This window comes from Chenopodium album, chromosome 11 (assembly GCF_948465745.1).
Source record: "Chenopodium album chromosome 11, dcCheAlbu1.1, whole genome shotgun sequence".
Taxonomy (NCBI): Eukaryota; Viridiplantae; Streptophyta; class Magnoliopsida; order Caryophyllales; family Amaranthaceae; genus Chenopodium; species Chenopodium album.
In genome coordinates, this window is record NC_137844.1 from 52,621,848 (window position 1) to 52,641,475 (window position 19,628).

General features: G+C 32.9%; 2 protein-coding genes across 2 annotated transcripts; one reads left to right on the plus strand and one right to left on the minus strand.

Moving 5' to 3' along the window:
• The first annotated feature begins 11,419 nt into the window (after positions 1–11,419).
• On the plus strand, positions 11,420–14,292 carry LOC145569162 (putative polygalacturonase). The gene is made up of 6 exons (XM_081628522.1): positions 11,420–11,555; positions 11,668–12,018; positions 12,454–12,571; positions 12,694–12,868; positions 12,950–13,020; positions 13,455–14,292. The coding sequence occupies exons 1-6, from the start codon at positions 11,520–11,522 to the stop codon at positions 14,165–14,167; spliced, it is 1,464 nt and encodes a 487-aa protein (XP_081484648.1). The 5' UTR covers positions 11,420–11,519; the 3' UTR covers positions 14,168–14,292.
• Positions 14,293–14,819: 527 nt separating this feature from the next.
• LOC145569163 (mitogen-activated protein kinase homolog MMK2-like) lies at positions 14,820–19,320 on the minus strand. The gene is made up of 6 exons (XM_081628523.1): positions 19,024–19,320; positions 17,476–17,605; positions 17,088–17,225; positions 16,187–16,519; positions 15,495–15,678; positions 14,820–15,383 (listed from the first exon to the last, which is right to left on the minus strand). Exons 1-6 carry the CDS (start codon positions 19,200–19,202, stop codon positions 15,211–15,213), a joined length of 1,137 nt encoding a protein of 378 aa, XP_081484649.1. The 5' UTR covers positions 19,203–19,320; the 3' UTR covers positions 14,820–15,210.
• Positions 19,321–19,628: the final 308 nt, after the last annotated feature.

Sequence of the window (19,628 nt, forward strand, 5' to 3'; positions counted from 1 at the left end):
GTGAATTTGTGATGTGCCTAAAATAAGGGGTTTTTTTTTAGCTTTTATGTTGTTCACTTAGCTTGTTTGTGAGCAAAGAGTTTGATTATTGATGTACTTAAATATATTCTATTCCAGTTGCATTGTGTGTACGTGTGAATTCTTCTAATTCTAGGGTTTTACTGTTTGTAAAATGTAAATTTTGCAAAATTTATTAATGAATTTTTCATCTGTGTCAAAAGTTATTAATGATGATATAAATGGACTATGTATTTCAATAGCCTGGTTGTGAGATCAATCACATGACTTAAGTTTGTTTGAACTGGTTATTATATATACTTGATGAAAATCTATGTTGATATTAGATCTAGGGATTTTTTTTATCTTGTTAACAGGATCTCATTTTCTGATTTCGAGTTCTTACTCGATCTCATCATGATGAGATGTAAGGCCCTTTTTTTCATATAGAGCACCTAAAGCACAGTTTGATTGTAAAGTTATAATTTTTATGCTCTCGAGAAATTGATGCACTAGAAAGCTTTCAATGTAGTTTCTTTTATATACAATACTTGATCTTTTACCCATAATATTCTATATACATGAAGCATAAGATGGATATAAATTAGTATATCTTCTACTTCATGCATCTAAAAGTATGTATTATCTTGATTATTGTTGGCATCATATACTATTCTACGCTCGCTCCACTGATGCAAATCAAAACAAGGCAACTATGTTCTTGATCTATCATTTGGACTACACCCCTTGATCTTGCTTTCTTTCTAATTATTTATGCAATTTAATCCTTATTTTCTTTTTTCTCTTCAATATATACATTTAGCTATTGATGATCTACGGAAACTATTATTGTAGGATCTTTCATTATACAATCTATACATGCATAAGGGAAGTTACTCGATCAAGTAAGTATTTAATTGTAGGATCATAATCACAATTTTAGGATCTTTTCATCTCTTTTCCATGCTAGACAAAGTTTATGTCTACACAATACTTGCTATTTGAGTGTAATATATGTGTTGGAAAATAGCTATATGGTTGAAGATGAGTTGGTGTGTATGCAAGTGTGATATATATTAGGACTTCATCAAATAAACACACAGAACTAATAAAGCATTAGGTCTTGTTTCCTTTCACGATCCAACCAAAGACAAACTAGGACTCAAAGCGTAAATTAATTAAGTTGTTTTTAGTAATGACTCAAACAAGCATGAAATAAATTTCCAAGTAAAAAAAAAAATTAAAGAGAAAAAACTTTTGATTAGGATTAATGTAGTAGAAATTTCACCCTAGAATAACTTGGAATAAAAGTTCAAATCTTTGAAGAATTTATATAAGAACAAAACTAGAAATTAAAGCTATATATCATAGTCATTGATTAAAAGGAAAGGGCTAAAAGCATGAAGAACAAGGAGCAGTCTCACTCTTTCTCTTTTTAATTCTTAGCACTATTTAATTGAACAATGTTTGCACTTTGTTAAACATGCATTTAGAACAATTTGTAGTTGTACGTACCAAACAAATTAACAAAATGCATCATCTTACCATGATATTAGTGTTTACAATACTACGTGTGTGTGTATATATATATATATATATAGGATATAGGATATGATAATAGCTGTCTTATCTTCACTCTATCGTTTTCTTGCTTCAACAAAATTTATAGTAGGAGGTTGATTGTCTCTTTATAGATTATAAGCCTTGCTTTGATGAATTGGTGATCTTCTATACGTTGTATGCTATAGACAGATAGCCTTGATCCATATATGCTATGACAAGCTAAGTCTGGCGCGCTGGCTTTGTTATGTTCTGCCTGTAAGTTAGGCTGTAAAATCTTGTACACGTACTTGGTTGTGGCATCTTGAGACTAAAGGCCATGATAATGCATATGAACAACCATAATAATGTTAAGAAGACAGTATGCATTTAACTTTGATCGATTGTTCTGTATGGAAATGCTTAGCTTGTGAATGTGCAGTGTGAACTTGTGATAGTATAATATTTTTCCTAATGAATGTGATTACATATTAGATTGTCAAGTCTGAATTGAAGTTGCCACTTAATTTTAAATAGTTAGGCGACATAAGTTTTTTTTTCTTTTTTTTTTTTTTTTTTTCTGCATGGGAAGGTATAATTATTATGGCCTCTATTGATGTAAAACGTGTAAAAGTCTTTAAAATCTTATATTTCCGGAAGTTGGGTATTATTGGGGTTTGGGGGTGTAACAAAGTTGCATCCGGACTCAGTAGTAGTCATCAAAGAAAAATAAGGTGTGTTACGCTACTTTTGAAAATAAAAGTGTGTATGTAATCTCTGCAAAGCTAGTCTGAACTTATTTTGTTGTGAAATAAGTCGAAAGAAGTTGAGCGCAACAACTACGTACCTTACCTAAACAAATTTTTTGTCAATATCGTAAGTGGTGTTTTATTCTTGTTTATAGTTTGTCCTAGTTCTCAACGTTGTTAGTTATCAACGTTAAGCCGAGGTTTAGGCATGTCCCAGCTTTTGGGGGCACTTGAAAATGCCAAGTTAGGTGATGTTCCTACGCTGTTTAATTTGCATGTCTCTTAGCTTGCTTTTTCCTACCCTTATTAGTGGAGTTTTAATTGCTATCTAAAGACCCAGTTTTTAGGGAACTATTTTCGTCCAATCAAATTTAATTAGTATATTTGTATATTATATAAATTTATAATTGAAGCACATTTGTAGGGTAAAGAGGTTACGTCAAAGCCGTTAAGCTCAATAATGCATTTTTTTTTTATTCATTATCATCTTGATATAGAGTATAATAAAACCAATCATAATCCTTAAATCCAAGTTAAACTTTTAATCAAATCAGTTATTTATCATCGTATCAAGAGCCAGCATAATTAAAAATAATAATATAGGTTACCTCATGTTATATCCACATTTCAATATAACCTTGAAGGATTATTTGGTTGGGTGGTGCTTTAACACATATATGTATGGTATAATATGTATCAGAAATAATAATAATTTCATTCTATAAGATATTATAAGTATATGGAATTCTATTTACAGTTTTTTTTTTTTTTTTTTTTTTAAAGGAAATACCAATTTCATACTTCCTCTGTATCTTTTTAGTTGATACGTTTCTTTAGTCACGTTTGCCAATGCACAACTTCAATCATTCATATCTTTAGTTGCCGATAAACAAAAATTATGAAAATTTGATATTTTAAAAATATATATCGTGAATAATCTAACAAGATCCCACATGACTATATTTTGTATTACGTATAAAGCACAAAACATGGTCAAAGGAGAGAGTGTGAATAGTGCTAAAATCAAAATGTGTCAACTAAAAAAAAAACAGAGGTAGTATATTGTTTAGTTAGTGTGATTATATGCTTGTTGTTTTTAATCTTTTAATTTCTTTTGAATTAAATTAAGTTAGGATTGCAAATTTTAAATTAAACATCAAATATCATGTTTTGCTAGGTCTAGATCCGGACCGAACTGATAAAATAAAAAAAGTTTAAATTACTTGATCGATTTTAGGATTTCTTCTTTATATTTAATTTTTTTTTTTATAGATAATAATGTAGAAATAAATTAATTATAATCAAAATAATTAATACTCTAGAAAGTTAATGGTTATTATTCTTTGTGTAAAAAAAAAAGGTTATTATTCTTAACATGGCACCAAAGCATCGAAAAACCCTAAATTTTTTTTTTTCTCCATTGATCTTGTATTTCCTTTTCCTATGACCCCTCATCTTTTTCCTTATCATTATGCTTGTGCCTTCGTTATGGTGATACACAAATACATTGTTGTCTATGCCCCCTTTAGAAGATAATCAATTGAGGTTGAGTTGAGTTGGATCTCACTATCACTAATATCTATTAGATGTAAATAATATAACCGATGGGTAATGTAAATTAAATCAAGTTTTTGGTGTAGGAACTAATTATTGGGCATTCACTAAATTTGAACTAATAATTGGGCATTCACTAAATTTGGGTATAATATGAAATCAGCTCGATTCTTGAGAAATATAATTCTGACATTTTTTTTTTTTTTTTTTTTGACATTTTACTCTCCCTTGCTTTCTTTTTCTTATTTAAAAAAATTAACTATACAAAAGGAATTTATAATTTATATACATTGTGTACACGTTGTAAGCTAAGCTACTCCGTATAAAGCTAAATATACAAAGAGTATCATGCGTATTTTGTCGATAAATTACAAATAAAAAAAAAATAAACAAAAAAAAAAACTAAACCATTTACAAATAAAATAATACCTCTAAAGGCTGTAAGTATGAGTAAAATTTATAAAATTCAGTATTTTGATAATATTAGTAAATAAATAAATTGTGTAAAAGTCAAAACATAACATACATAATACATCGAGGAAGTACGAGTACATGTTTTATGTGCTGTAGGCCGTGTAGCCCTTTTAGCCTTGTAGGTTTACAAATGCAGGGCTTTTCATATTTCATACAAAAAAAAGTACAGGTACGTTGTATGAGTATCAGATATTCAGATGGAACAAAGACGGCCTTTATCTCCAAATTCATTATGGGCTTAAAGGGTGGCCTACCATTTACAAAATAATTCGTTAGTATTCGATGAAAGTGGACTTCTCTAAATTATGATGGCCCAAATTAATCAATGAGCTACTTTGCCATTAAGTTTGCATTATTAGCCTTATTGCATGTTATTGGCCTTATGGCACAATACTACACTCATATTATTAAATTGTGACTCGAAATCTAGTAGGGCTGACTTTCAATGCAGATATCTCTCAAATTACAAGTGATTTTGAGACGATTCAAGTTGGTGGTGATAGCTTGGTTCAAGGTCTTTCCAACGATAGGTCATATGACCAATCTGATAAGAAACGAGAAAGTTATGGCCGTTTTACGAAGACCTATCGAAGCTGGAACGATGTTGACGAAGTGCTCGGTATAGCACATCCGTGCCTGGACGAGTTGTGTGTTATTTTGGTCCAGTTTTAGCTTAATTATTTTAGGGAATATTTCCTAAAATTTTATCTTTTCTATGACGGCTATTTGAGTATAATTGGGGAACAATTTTAGGGTTTAATTAGGGTCTCCTTATGTTATAAAAGGACGTTTTAGTTGATCAATTAGATCATACCTTTTGAGCCATTACATTTAGGACTCTTCGTATTATTCTCTCTTTCTTTCTCCATTATAGTGAAGAAGCTCTCGAATCCCCCACCCGTGGATGTAGGCCTATTTTTTTGACCGAACCACATAAATCCTTATGTTCTTTGTTTATCTTCTTTATTGCTTTTCTCGTTCTTATTTTACATTGATTTGTTCCACATTAATCAAACACAATTACACCCTTACCTCCTAACACATATGTTAATATGTAGACATGTTTTTTTAAGTTTTATTTTATAAAGATCTTATTAAAATAATGTTCTTTTTTTGACAAAGTATAATGTTTTTTTTTAGGTATTGGTTAATTGATAAATCACTGCGAAGTAACATATATAGTCGCAAATACTCAGGTAAAATCTTATTAATACATAAACGTAAATTACACATGATTAAACATAGTTCACATTCAATAGTGCAATTTTCCAAATTTATCAGGTGTTGGTTTATTAAGTATAGTATGATGTTTCATACTTGAACGTATAACGAACACTACTTTCAAATATCAACTATTTAAAATACTTCATATTATCTTAATTCATCTACATTATTAATATTCTATGATTGTCTAATGATTTCTCATTATATAAAAATAAGTGTTTGTGCATTATAAGTTTTAAATGTAGTATATGTTCATCAGGGTCTGTTCTTTTCAGTTCAGTTCAGTTTACTTTCAAATTTCCTTCTCTCGTAAACAATTCATTTCAACTCTATTCAGTTTAATTCAGTTCAGTTCACGTTCAGTTGTTTTCAGTAAATCGGAACACGCCCTCCATATACTTTTTTTTTTCCTTCGAATAAAACTTTCATATTTTAAATACTTATTGATTAATACTCCGTAAGTAGTATGCCTCAATTCGTGTAATTGCATATTAGATTGTGACAAGTTATTAAAGTAATTGTAATTGGTTATACTTTATATTATTACAAGTATTTAATTTTATAGTTTATTTATACAATCATTGACCAGATAAAAATTTGTGTAAAAAGTTTTATAAAAGTGTAATTGTATGACCTTTAATTTTATTATTTTGTGTTAGTTTTATTTGTTTGGTTCAATTATATAGACAACATTTAAAGAAAAACAAACCTAGTTCTCGTTTCTCCTTCCTCTTCTCTCCTTATCTCTTCTAGGGTTTCTCCAAAATCTTGGTCGCTTAGGCCGGGAAATTAGACTATTTGCGGCCCTTTTCCCTTAATTTTATTTAGTTTTGCAATTTAGGTTTCAATAAATCTACACAAGTAGTGTAGATATTCGTCCGTCTCCCTATGGTAGAATTGTTAGGTTTTGTTAGTTTAGTTGTTTGTTTATGTTTAGGGTTTGTTTGTGTGTTAGGGTTCATCAAAAAGGTAATTATCTTTTGCCCTATTGTCAGTTTTGTGGTAAAGATTTGTTCGGGATTGCAACGACTGTCAAGTTTCACTACTAGAATTCGGGCAAATTGCGACCGTTTTTTTACGACCGTCAATAAAACGGTCGCAAAAATAAAAATCTGCGACCGTTTTAAAGGCGGTCGCAATTTTACGACCATTTTAAAGGCGGTCGCAATTTTGCGACCGTTTTTTACCATTTGAACCGTCGCAAGTATATTTAAATAATTTTTTTTAATAAATACATGTGAAAATTAATTAAAAATAAAAATAAAGTAGTTGCGACCGCCTAAAACAGTCGCAGATTACGACCGTTTTAACTCACAGTCGCAAATAGTCGCTAGTTGCGACCGTTTTCAACAGTCGCAAATAAAGTAGTTTTTTTTTTTTTTTTTTTGGTATAAAAGCCCACTAACCCTAGCCCTAATTTCTTTTCACACTTTCAGCAGCCGCTCCTCTCTTTTCTCTTTCTCTCTCCTCTCTCTCTTTTCTCTTTCTCTCTCCTCTCTGTCTTCATCTTTCGTTCTCTCCGATCCATTCCTCTTCTCCTCCATCATTCCTCCTCTCCTCCTTCATTTTTTGACTTTTATCGCCGGAAATCAGACACACTTCAACGAAATAGATCGAAAATCGTCCAAACATTCAACCGACACCAACCGTCACCACCATGTCTTTCACCACCACTATCTCCACCGTCACAATCTTAAGGCTTAACAAGTTGATGGTTTTTAAGGTCAAATTCGACCATGAAAAGTCTAGATCTAGACTTTTCATGGTCGAATTTGGCCTTATTAAACCAAATTTAAGGTGAAATTCGAAGTCAACTCGAGATTTAAGGTATGTTATCGTGTTTATACTTGTTTTTCTGATTTTTTATTCGAATTTTTTTGATTTTTTGTTCGAATTTCAGCACTCGAATGTTAATTTTTGTTCATTTTGGGATTCATTTTCGTTTTCATTTTTTTGTTAATGTTTGGGTTTGATTTTGTTATTTTTGTTAATATTACTATGTATGTTTGATTTTCGTTTCGATTTTTGGGTTGATTTTTGTCAATTTTATTTTGGTTTGATTTTTTGGATGATTATGGTTTGATAATTGTATCATTTTCGATTTTGTGGTTTATTACTTCGAATTTTGTCTGTTTTTTTTTATTAATTCGAATTTTTCCATGTTTTAATCATTGGAATTTTGTCTTTTTTTCGTTTGAATTTTTGTTTGGATTTTCTGTTTTATTTGGGTTTGATTTTATCTGTGTTTTGGGTTGATTTTTGCTAGTTTTCGTGGTGGGTGGCTGGGGTTTTCGTGGTGATTGGGTGGTGTTTTAAGTTGTGCAGTGTGGTGGGTAAAGGTGATTGGCTGGGAAAGGGCAGTGGGTGGAGTTGGCTTGGGTGTGAGAAGTGGGGGGCGTAGCTGTGAAGAGCAGGGGTGGTGCGTAATATTTTTTTTTTTGTTTTTTTTTCAACTTTTAGCGACGGCCAAAAGCGGTCGCTAATTTCACTAATTGCGACCGCTTCTTTTACCGGTCGCAATTATTTATATTTGCGACCGTTTCCTTTGCGGTCGTTGAAAATAACAAAAACGGTCGCAATAAATCTGCGACCGTCACACAGTCGTAATATTTTTTTTTTGCGACCACGGAAATAACGACCATCCCTTTACGACCGTTGACGGTCGCAATTATGAATTGCGACCGTTTTTGCTGTTTTCTGCGACCGTTTGAGGCGGTCGCAAAAACCTTAATTTTTAGTAGTGTTTTCAAATGCGTTCAGGCGAATCAGATGAGAATCATCCTTACGGCTACAACAAATCGTTAGACCGTCTCTCCGAAAAGACTGTATATTCCAGCGATGTGTGCGAGAGATGTACCACAGTGTAAGATCTTTTCAACGATCGTAGCTTTGATGAAGGAAACCCTAATTTGATTCAATTTTATGTATTTGTTAATTTTGATTTCATTTGTAGATGCCGAATGGCTTTTTATTAATGAATTGATTTGTTTCAAAAAAAAATATATAGACAACCTTTAAGAAGTAAAGGATACATTTGATGAGTAATAAGATAGTGGATAGAAACAATAAATAACTGAAATTTTAGTTTGTTGAGCAAATTCGTATTATTTTCACAAGCCGAATTTTCGTACCCCCATCCCCACATTCCTGGATATGTCATTGTCATAAAATAGACTATTTATGTTAATAGCATCATAATATTCCTAAAAGCCAACAAGAGACCCCAAGCTTCTCTCATACTCCATTGTTACATACTTGAATAGTTTGCACCAAGTACCATGGTGCCTCGCCACCCAAAAAAAAATAACCATATTAATGACTGATTAACATATGCTATATGTTGTGTGGCTAGAAAATTGCTAAGCACATAAATGAAATCATACGAACGCAAAAAGGGCATTTTGTATGATAATTTGTTATGAAATGAAGTTTTTGTTCATGTAGCTGACCCCATCATTGATATTAAGGCTTCGATGTTGTTGTTTATTGGTTACAGAGCATATTGTCTTCCGCAAACCCTAAACTTCAATTCCTAATAAGATAATACTTAAATTCTATCAATATTAAACATAATTCTATCTTAAAATATCACTAAGATAAATGTTAGGTAAATATAACATATAAGTATAATGAGGACTCATAATACTATGAGAAATATGATAAAAGGGATTACCCAACATCTATTTTGTTTTTGTAAATTGGCACAATATGCCTAGCGCAATGGCCCACTGGCAATATGCTCAGAAATAGATAAATCTACTACATTGAGACACTAGATTCAGAGAAATAACCGCTTGTTTATTCTGCGAATGGATTGGATAGTCCATTCATGCGCATGAAAAGTTGACAACCTACCGAAAGTGATGAAAGAAATTGTATTAAATGAATGCAATGTATACAATAGGAAATATAAATAGGGAACAACACTTAGGAAAATTATGTGTAGTACTTGTGAATATTGCAATACAAACAAAAGAGTTAAAAAAAAAACAAAAAGGGGTAGTGTAAGTGTAATGTGTAGTAGTGTTGCCCTCCACTTAACATAAACCCGTGAGAAACTTAGGTGGCCGCTAATAATAATATTATAGGATGATCTCACGTCGCGACGAACTTGTGGCTCACGGGTTCTATACTTTGTGCAAAATGCTGTCTGACAAAACTTTCCTCATACTTTGGGTCCCATTACCCACCATGTTCATGCCATCAAGCCCATGATCATAATCTAGAGCTGTTATAGGTATCGAATGAGTCGTGTAGATGTGATTTGATTTTAATTAATCTATATTACATAGTACTTCGTATATAGGCTAGTTTGGTTGTATTGGCTCGATATCTATTTAAATGAGATTTAACAAATTAGTGATAATTCATGTTTGTGTTGAGAAATCATTGTTGAGTTTTAGGTGGTGTTCAATTATGGATCAAATAAATTGGATTGATTGTGCTAACAATGGTCTTGAGAAGGTTATTGTTAATATGGTATTACTTTTTTTTTTTTTTTTTTGACAAATATGGTAGTACTAAAATATATTTATAGCAGATAGTAATATTAAAACAAAATTTCATGATCAACTATTACTACTTTTAAGATTACCTTAAGTAGTTATAGTAGGTATAGTTGATTTCCCTAAAAAAAAAGGTAGGTATAGTTGATCAAATCAAATTTGTTTATTTAACTTAGAGAGTTAGAGGTGAGGTTGTATTGCCGTACAATATAGATTGGCATAATTATGTTACATTTATCGTCATTTTTTATCACCTACCAAATATAGTATAGAAACCCGAACATGTTACTCTAGAAAAAAAGTTATTGGTACACCTTATACATTCTTGTTCTTACAAAAATGGCTTGAAAGATTGCTCTATTTGCTCAATGCTATTAATATAGGTTAGTGCAACAACCATTTGATTAAACCTTCACTGGAAAGTTTTGAGAGGAATTTTAATTAATTGACAATAATTTTGGAGCTATTCTTGTAAATGGCAGTAATAAAAAAAAAAAAAGCTGTTGTGTAACTAAGATTATTCGGTACCACTAAACTAACCAATTAATTAGTTAGTGGTAGTTTTTGTTGTGGAAGCAACAAGTAGTAGTGGGTGTTGAGTGTGCTCTTCCGTTTTCATAGTGGACTCTGTTTATTTGATTATTTATCTTATCTTTTACCATGTAAATCCTTATGCACGTTATGCTACACTAATTTGGTGCATATGTATGGTTGCTTACTTAATACAGAGTCGTGTTTATACTTATCCTATTTCAAAATACTTGTGACACGGTTTTTTTGACACGTTTATGAGATCAGATTAGGTTAATTGAAGAGAGTACACACTCCAGATTGAGGAGTTTTCCCGAAATCCAACATTTAAAACTTTAAAATCGCAATCCAATGAGAATTTGGTTTATGACATTTTGTGTTATCAATTAAAGTTAAGCAGACAAGATATAGTTGAGTGCACAACACTGAAACCAGTAAACAATCGTCATCAACGGTTAATGTTGTGTGCACACAACTTTGGCAGGCAAGAATATTTGCGTCACAAATTTGCAGGATTTGTTGCAACCCTTAGCTTCTATGATAGGTTACTGAATGGAGTTTACACTATAAATCAAGCTCGGCTCGAGTAGCTCATGAATACGGTAGACTATACTCCGTATCACAAGTCGCGACAACGACCAACACATAGTCCATTATCCATACGACAATACTCCATACTCCACAGCACATTCTATAGGATAAAATTAAAACAAACTACTAGCTGGCTAGCTGCTACAATCCAAGAATAATATAAGGTCAGTCCATAACCATTAAGAAAACAGTAATAACTTCCGTGAACTTTGTTGATTAATTATTCTTATATTATTAAATTTTGGGACCCAAAAAGCAAAACTTTTCCTTCCACTTTCTCTCAAATATATAAATTCACACATACACAAATTCATCATTCATACAATCCAAAACTAAACCACATTATTCCCAAAAAATGCATCTAAAGGGAATTTCTTTAACAACTTATAAGGTAACAAGAAACATAGTTAAACAACCTCTCTTTACATGTTCTTTTGTATAAAACTTTGTTTACATTTTAATTAAATATTTTCTTTTCTATCTAAATTTAATTTTTGTTTCAGGTACAAAAAATGGGTGTAGTATTATTTTGTCTGGTTTTTTTAGTTGGAATAATCATGGATACGAAAGGCGTCGAAGGAAGAAAAACAAGGGCGGTGTTGGAAAATTTTGAGTATGTTGCAATGAGCTGCAGAAGTCATAGTGCTTCTATTACTGACTTTGGTGGTGTAGGTGATGGAAACACCTCTAATACTAAAGCTTTTAAGACAGCCGTTGATCATCTTAGCCAGTTTGAATCGGACGGTGGAGGTTTGCTGTTTGTTCCTGCTGGAAAATGGTTAACTGGAAGCTTCAATCTTACTAGTCATTTTACTCTCTTTCTTCACAAGGATGCTGTTCTTTTAGCTTCTCAGGTTTGGTTTTTTTTTTTTTTTTTTTTTTTTTTTTTTTTTTTAGTCTTCTAATTATTACGGTTTTTTTTTTTTTATACTTGTATTATAATTTTAATGAAATATTATTGGGTGATTTTTTGTTAGTTAAATATAGTTACGTACTATTGCATTGGTTATTAGACTTATGTCTTAAATTACATTGGGTGACCAAAACTTGACTTGCACCCAATGTTTGTTGAACTTGACCCGATCCAAACCAACCTGATAATTTCAGTAGTAAGATCCTAGCCAAATGGCTAAACCCTTAAATATGGCTTGAACCAAATCACATTCAAATGACTCGTTTAACACCTCTAAACAACGTGTGGTATGCTAGACAAACCCATAAATATAAAAAATTAAGATGGTGTTAGTTCATTTTTTCATATGCTAAAACACACATTACTCCTACAACAGGACATGAACGAGTGGCCATTGATCGCGCCCTTGCCATCATATGGTCATGGAAGGGATGGTGGTGGAAGATATGCCAGCCTAATCACTGGTAGCAACCTCACAGATGTGATAATCACAGGTACACTACTCAGAAATTATAATTAGCATGCACTTCAATGTTGTAACCAAAGTTTGTCTAATCATAGTATTAATATACATTAAAAAATATATTAATATGGAGTTACTATGTTACATTAACAGGGGAAAATGGCACAATTGATGGTCAAGGTGAAATGTGGTGGCAGAAATTCCATCATAAGCAGCTTAAGAATACAAGGCCTTACTTAATAGAGCTTCTGTATTCTGACGGTATTCAAATATCGAACATCACTCTCATTAATTCACCTTCATGGAACATTCATCCCGTTTATAGCAGGTAAACTTACTTTGATTTTCTTTTTAAGCATCATTTACAACATTTTTTATACAATCTAATGATAATTTTTCATCATGACAGCAATATAATAATTCAAGGCATTACAATCAGTGCTCCTGTTAACTCTCCTAACACTGATGGGATTAACCCAGGTATATTTTGGTTCTTTGATAAAATTTGCTAGTTTTTTTACTATAGTGCTTTACTTTAATAGATGTTTGAGTACTCCTAGTGTTTCCCTTCACTATTTATGTAGTGTATAGACTGTATACTAATCTAGATTGGTTAACGATAACATATCGAAAAATGTTCTGTGATTCTCTGAGAGCTGCAATATAACTCCAATCCCTAGTGAAGAGAGTAGTTGTGATAGTATATCACATGGTTATGGACTTATGGTGATACCTTTGATCATTGTAGTGGTACCTTAAATGGTTATGGTTGCGATTGTTAATTTGTTGAAATAGAATGTACAAACTTTGGTACCTCCAATTATATTAAGGGGTAATAGTCTAGACATGATGAGGAGAAAGAAAAGTTATTGTTAATCTAATTACATGTGTTTTGCACTGCCCTTTTGGTGCAGACTCCTGCACAAACACTAGAATTGAAGACTGCTACATTGTCTCTGGGGATGATTGTGTTGCTGTCAAGAGTGGGTGGGATGAGTATGGAATTTCCTTCGGAATGCCCACGAAGCAGCTCATAATCCGTCGTTTAACATGTATTTCTCCAACAAGTGCCGTGATTGCTTTAGGTAGCGAAATGTCAGGAGGAATACAGGATGTCAGGGCAGAGAACATAGTGGCCATAAACTCGGAGTCAGGAGTGAGAATCAAGACAGGAGCAGGACGAGGAGGTTTTGTGAAGGATATATATGTGAAGGGGTTTACAATGCATACAATGAAATGGGCGTTTTGGATGACAGGGAATTACGGGTCTCATCCTGATGACAAGTATGATCCGAATGCTCTTCCTACTATAAAGAACATCAACTACAGAGATATGGTAGCTGATGATGTGAAAATGGCAGCTAGATTAGAAGGGATTTCGGGTGATCCTTTTACTGAGATTTGTATATCGAATGTGACCATAACGATGGCTGCTAAACCAAAGAAAGTTCAGTGGGCTTGCACTGATGTTGGTGGGATCTCAAGCGATGTAACACCTAAACCTTGTGAAGCGTTGGCTGATCAAGGAGCTGATCATAAAACAGAATGTGAGTATCCTAAAGATCCTTTGCCAATCGACGATGTCAAACTCCAAACGTGTTCTTACAAGAGAAAGAGGTATCTTTGATGGATGAAAAGCCAGTCTAGAAGCAAAGAAGATATGAATGAAAGTTTACATTACTCTATTCTTCTGTCTGAAATGTATTGTTGCTTTTTACCATAGAGAATGAAGGATTTTACAATGTGATATCATATACTGTTTCGATTAGATCTATGGAGTATGTTTCAATTTCCCTACCAAAGAAAAAGGGAGCTAGCTTAAGAGAAGCATATCAGTGTATTTATGGAAATGAGATTGAGATTTGAGAAGCTGGTTAGAAACTCCAAAACCTACTATGAATGTGTCAAAAGAGAAAAAAAAAATAAAAAAAAAAGCTTAAGAAACCTTATCTATTACCCCGTATCTTATGGTACCGAGATATACTAGATTCCTTGCCTAGAGAATAATTTTGCTCACTCTATCAGAAATTGATAGTCACAAAAGATGTCACATTTCCTAAAATATTTTAGATTATGTATGAATTATCTAACGTGCCGTTTCTTAAAGTGACAGGGTAGTGATGGAAATAACACTAAACTATTATAAAGGTATATTCATAAAACAATGTCATATTATTGAATATGAGAAGTGAGATAGTGTGAACTAATTCCGGACAAAAAGGATTGATGACTATATATTCTAGTTACTAAGGATGAGAAATTGCAATAATAGAAGGTAGTTCTGATTAAATACAGGCTGAATGCAGAGAATGTATTCAACTTCAGTAAATATACAGAGTCAAGAAGTTCTGAGCAAGTTATACAAAATAAACTAAAATAAGTATTTAAGAGGTCATATAATTGTCCATAATCTAAAATTCTAGCTATAGAGAAACTCAAATTTCCTTATTTTCCTATTTCATCAACTCTTTTACAAGGAACCGAAGCTAAATACATAATCCAAATTGGCTAACATTTCGGAATGAAAGAACTGGTGCTGACTCTTGACAAATAGCTTCATTTACCTAAAAAGGCGGTCTCCTCCAAGAATGAGCAGCGTATGCAGGAGTAAAAACTGCAGAAGACTACCTTTTGTAGCAGAAGCAAAGCGATTTGTCCTGTCATTTTTACTTAATGAGCGGGATCTGGGTTGAACTTCACTGATTCCTTCCAGATGAGCTCTTTCACATTCTCTTCTGTCAAGGATGATTGCTCGAAATCAAAACGGAAAGGTGCTGAGCAGATGGGCTCATCATTGATATCATGGAGGGAGGCCAAGTATGGGTGACACAGTGCTTCATCCACTGCAAACAGATGAGCACACAAAGAAGATTAATCAAAGATGAACCAAAAAAGTTCTCCATTTTAAAGAGGAATACTAGTAAATGTAAATACAAAATGGTTTTCTTCAGTACCAGTAACGCGTTTGTTGGGATCAAAGACGAGCATCTTCTCCAACAGATCAGTGGCTGCTGGGGACATATTAGGAAACCTTGCTGAGAATTGCTGTTTTGGGTACTGTGGAAGCTGTTTCACGTATCTCCTGGCATGGTTGCTCCGCAGAAAGCCCAGGCTCGAATCATCTGGTGACCCTATCAACTTTTGGATCCAAAATGACATAATGTTTCAGTCTGATTACTGAGAAACAGAAATAGTACACATAATCTTAATTTTGCAGCATGCTAAGTTTAAATGTACTAAAGATACAACGTTTGTGTACTAAAGGCATCAAACAATGGTACAATTTACATGCCTTATGAAGAATGTTACAATCATGGTAAATCATAAATAATGTCAGCACAATGTGACATGAAAGCACCAAAGCACTTAGAAAAGTGGCATATACACTAATGTACTTAAATCCATGAAATTTATAATATATGCATGATCATTTCTAGGCCATATACATAAAACGTTGGCTATTATAATTAATACAGATAGAATTTACCAGCTGACGAGACATCAAGTATCAAGCTAACCTCAGAGGATGCCTTCCTCAAGCTTAACCAAGTACTTCAAAGTCTGAGCTTCGAACTTACTTCCTCATGAACTGAACTTCAGAGGAATAAACTGTAACTAGAAGATAAGAGGGAGGGCAGAACTTTACCTCAGTAATAAGCCTCAGCTGGTGAACATAATCTTTGCCTGGGAACAAGGGTTCTCTTGTCATGATTTCACCAAATATACATCCAACAGACCAGACATCAATTGCAGCTGTGTATTCTGAACAATTAAGGAGCAACTCAGGTGCTCGATACCAGCGAGTTACAACATACTCGGTCATAAAATCTGTCTCAGTGGTGGTCCTAGCCAGCCCAAAGTCTCCAATCTTTAGGTCACAGTTTGCATTTAGAAGTAAATTACTAGGCTTGAGATCGCGATGCAAGACCTTTGCAGAGTGTACATATTTTAGACCGCGTAATAGCTGGTATAAGAAGTACTGCAATCCACAAAAAGTATCAGTCTCTTTAACAACTTGGATGGAGCAAAGTTAACAGCAAGTTGAATGGGTAAATAACATGTTTAAAACAGTGGAAATATAGATTTATTCAAACTTCAGGGATATCCCAAACCGTTAACTAGTTTCAAACACTATCCAAGTACAGTGGATTGTATCCGTTTACCTTGAGAATCTTTAAGTTTAGTTTAACAGAAACAAATGAACCACAATAAGTTGCGTTTGGTAGAGAATGAAATCATTTTTCAGGAAAACAGATTTTCTCATTGGTATAGGAGTGAAAATAATCTTTTGGAAAAATGTTCTCTCAAGGGTGGAAAAGAGTTTTCTTTTCAAAGGAAGCAATGTCATATTTTTCTCCATATTCTTTCAATTTCCTTCTCATTCATTTCCCTTTTTCACCTTCTCTAGTAAGAATCAAACAAAGCAAACTGATTTGAAACTCGATTTCCATTAACATAGAATTCTTTTCCCTTTGAACCAAAGAAAGCCTAAGAATGACTTGGGGATTCCTAAGAACTTGATCTCAATTGCAGTAATCATGACAAACCTGGCAATGATCATCAGTCAAAGCTTGGTTAGAGCGAATTATCTGATGAAGATCAGTGTCCATCAGTTCATAAACAATGTAAACATCATTGAATGCTTCTTTCTTTGGTGGTCTGATGATATCCTTTATGGCAATAATCTGCATCAATACAAGAAAATTAAATTCTGATAAAATTTAGAGACTACTGCTACTCCATACTAAAAGTTACATTGGGACAAATAGGAGACATGCATCATGAAAGATTTGGGCATTCACCATTAACCTTGCATGAAGATGTGTGCAATTGCAGCAAAAAACTAAATGCAATAATCAGAGATTGTACTTATGAAAAGCGAAATCTTTACAGCTAGAAGGCTAACACATAATGAAACTGCGAAAGCAAGCTCACATTTTCATGATCCATATGGCGAAGTAGTTTGATCTCTCTCAGAGTTCTTTTTGCATCTACTATATTGTCAAATGCATTACCAATCTTCTTGATAGCAACCTCATGGTGTGTCTCTGAGTTCACAGCAGCACTGGAAAGAAAGAATTGTGTTATTTCTCTGACAGTTGTAAACCCGTATAGCATAAGTCTTGCCCTACATCATGTAAGCCAACCAGACACAAACTCTTTCCTATGTACTTTGAGACAGATCACACTCGATGAAAATGTCTACAGAAAAACCAAATAAGCACAAAAGGCAAGCAAAAGGGCAGGGGGAAAAAAGACAGCAACCTATGAAATTTCCTTCGGCAAATTTTCTCTTTTAAGTTGAAGACTACAATACTTGTGTAATTCAAAGTCAAGTAGTGATAGCAGCATCCATCCTTCAAAACTAATTTAGATTAAAGATAACAATACACTTATCAACAATAATCACAGTTTCACAGCTTCTACTTCAAGTCATGGGCTACAAGAGATACTTTAATAAAGTTCAATCGTAATCACAACCTACAACTGAAGATAACAATGCATTCATCAACAATCACAGATTCACAGCATCTCATGGACTAACAATAGCTACTATAGTAGTGTTCATTATTAATAACAACCAGCAACCGAAGGTAACAATACATTTATCAACAATCACAACATCTATTTTCATTCATGGACTAACAACAAAGACTATAGTAATGTTCATTATTAATAACAACCACCAATTGAAGATAACTTTAAATTTATCAACAGCATCTATTTTCAATTATGAACTGATAAGAAAAGATACAGTATTTGCTCATTAACAATCAGAAACACCAATTTTCTGTTTTGATCTCCCAAAACAAATAAATTAGTAGATGAATGAATAATAAATTCTTATGATTTTTTTATTTGGTTTTATCAAAGAAATAAAGCTCTTCAGAAACATGCAAGCACAAGAACTTCTCAACCTCATTCATACATGCTTCAAAATTATTAGCAAGACACAATAAATAGTCAAAGTTTCAACTAAGACATCAAAAGAGACAAACACACTATATATACAACCCCCCCCCCCCCCCCCCCCCCCCCCCCTCTTTCATTTAGCTCTAATAAGTCAATCAATATCAATCAACCCAAATTTTAATTTTAAACCAAATTAGACAACACCCATCAAAATTTCCAAACTCAAACAACCTTACCCATTAGAAAACCTGTTAGTCTTATTAACTACTTCAATTCGTATTTACCTACTTTGTACGAAACAGTCTCACAATAACTTATTGTCACTTAGACAACATTTTCTATTTATACAAATATGGACTAAGTTTGATATGAGACACCGTCTTCAGACTCTTGCTTGCATGCTCGTTAAAATTACACTATCAACGTGACTATATATTGTTTGGTATCCATTTGGTACAAGAACTTGTTACAAGAAAAACACACCAAAATTCAAACCCACATAATAAATGAACATTAATTAATTAAGAAACAACAGCTAAGAAAGATTAGAAAAATGAAATAAAAACATACCAAACGAGGCCAGAAGCACCACGACCAATGGGACGAATAGGAGGAACATACTTAGAAGAAACTTCAAATAAACTGCCGTGGACATTGTACTGAACATAACGACCACCGTGCGTCATTACACCTTTTATTTTAGATTCTTGGTTTCCTTCTGTTGAGTGCAATGCTTCGAAACAATCCATTTCTTCTTCTTTCTCTCTCTTCTATACAATAGTAATAATACTAGTGATTTTTTTGGAGTGGGAGAAATGTGAGTTTTGCAACCAAGCAACGGGAAAAAGAAAGACTCGATTTTTTTGACCTCCCAACTAATTAATTATTTTAGGGGTGGAAAAGAAAACAAAGGAAATGAAATTGTAGAAAAGAAAAGCCTCTTTTTTCAAATTCCGTGAAGTGCTAACGGACTTCTTCTTCTTCATGGGTTTCTGTTCCACGCGTCACCTTTCTATGATGTTGACAACTTTTTTTTTTTTTTTTTTTTTTTTTTGTGTGTTTGTGTTTTGTCCTTTATTTTGACCATTAATAATTTCTTATTTTAAATTTGTAAAATGAAAATGCTACATATAGCCTTAAGCCCTTAAGAATTATATATATAAAAAGTTAAAAGA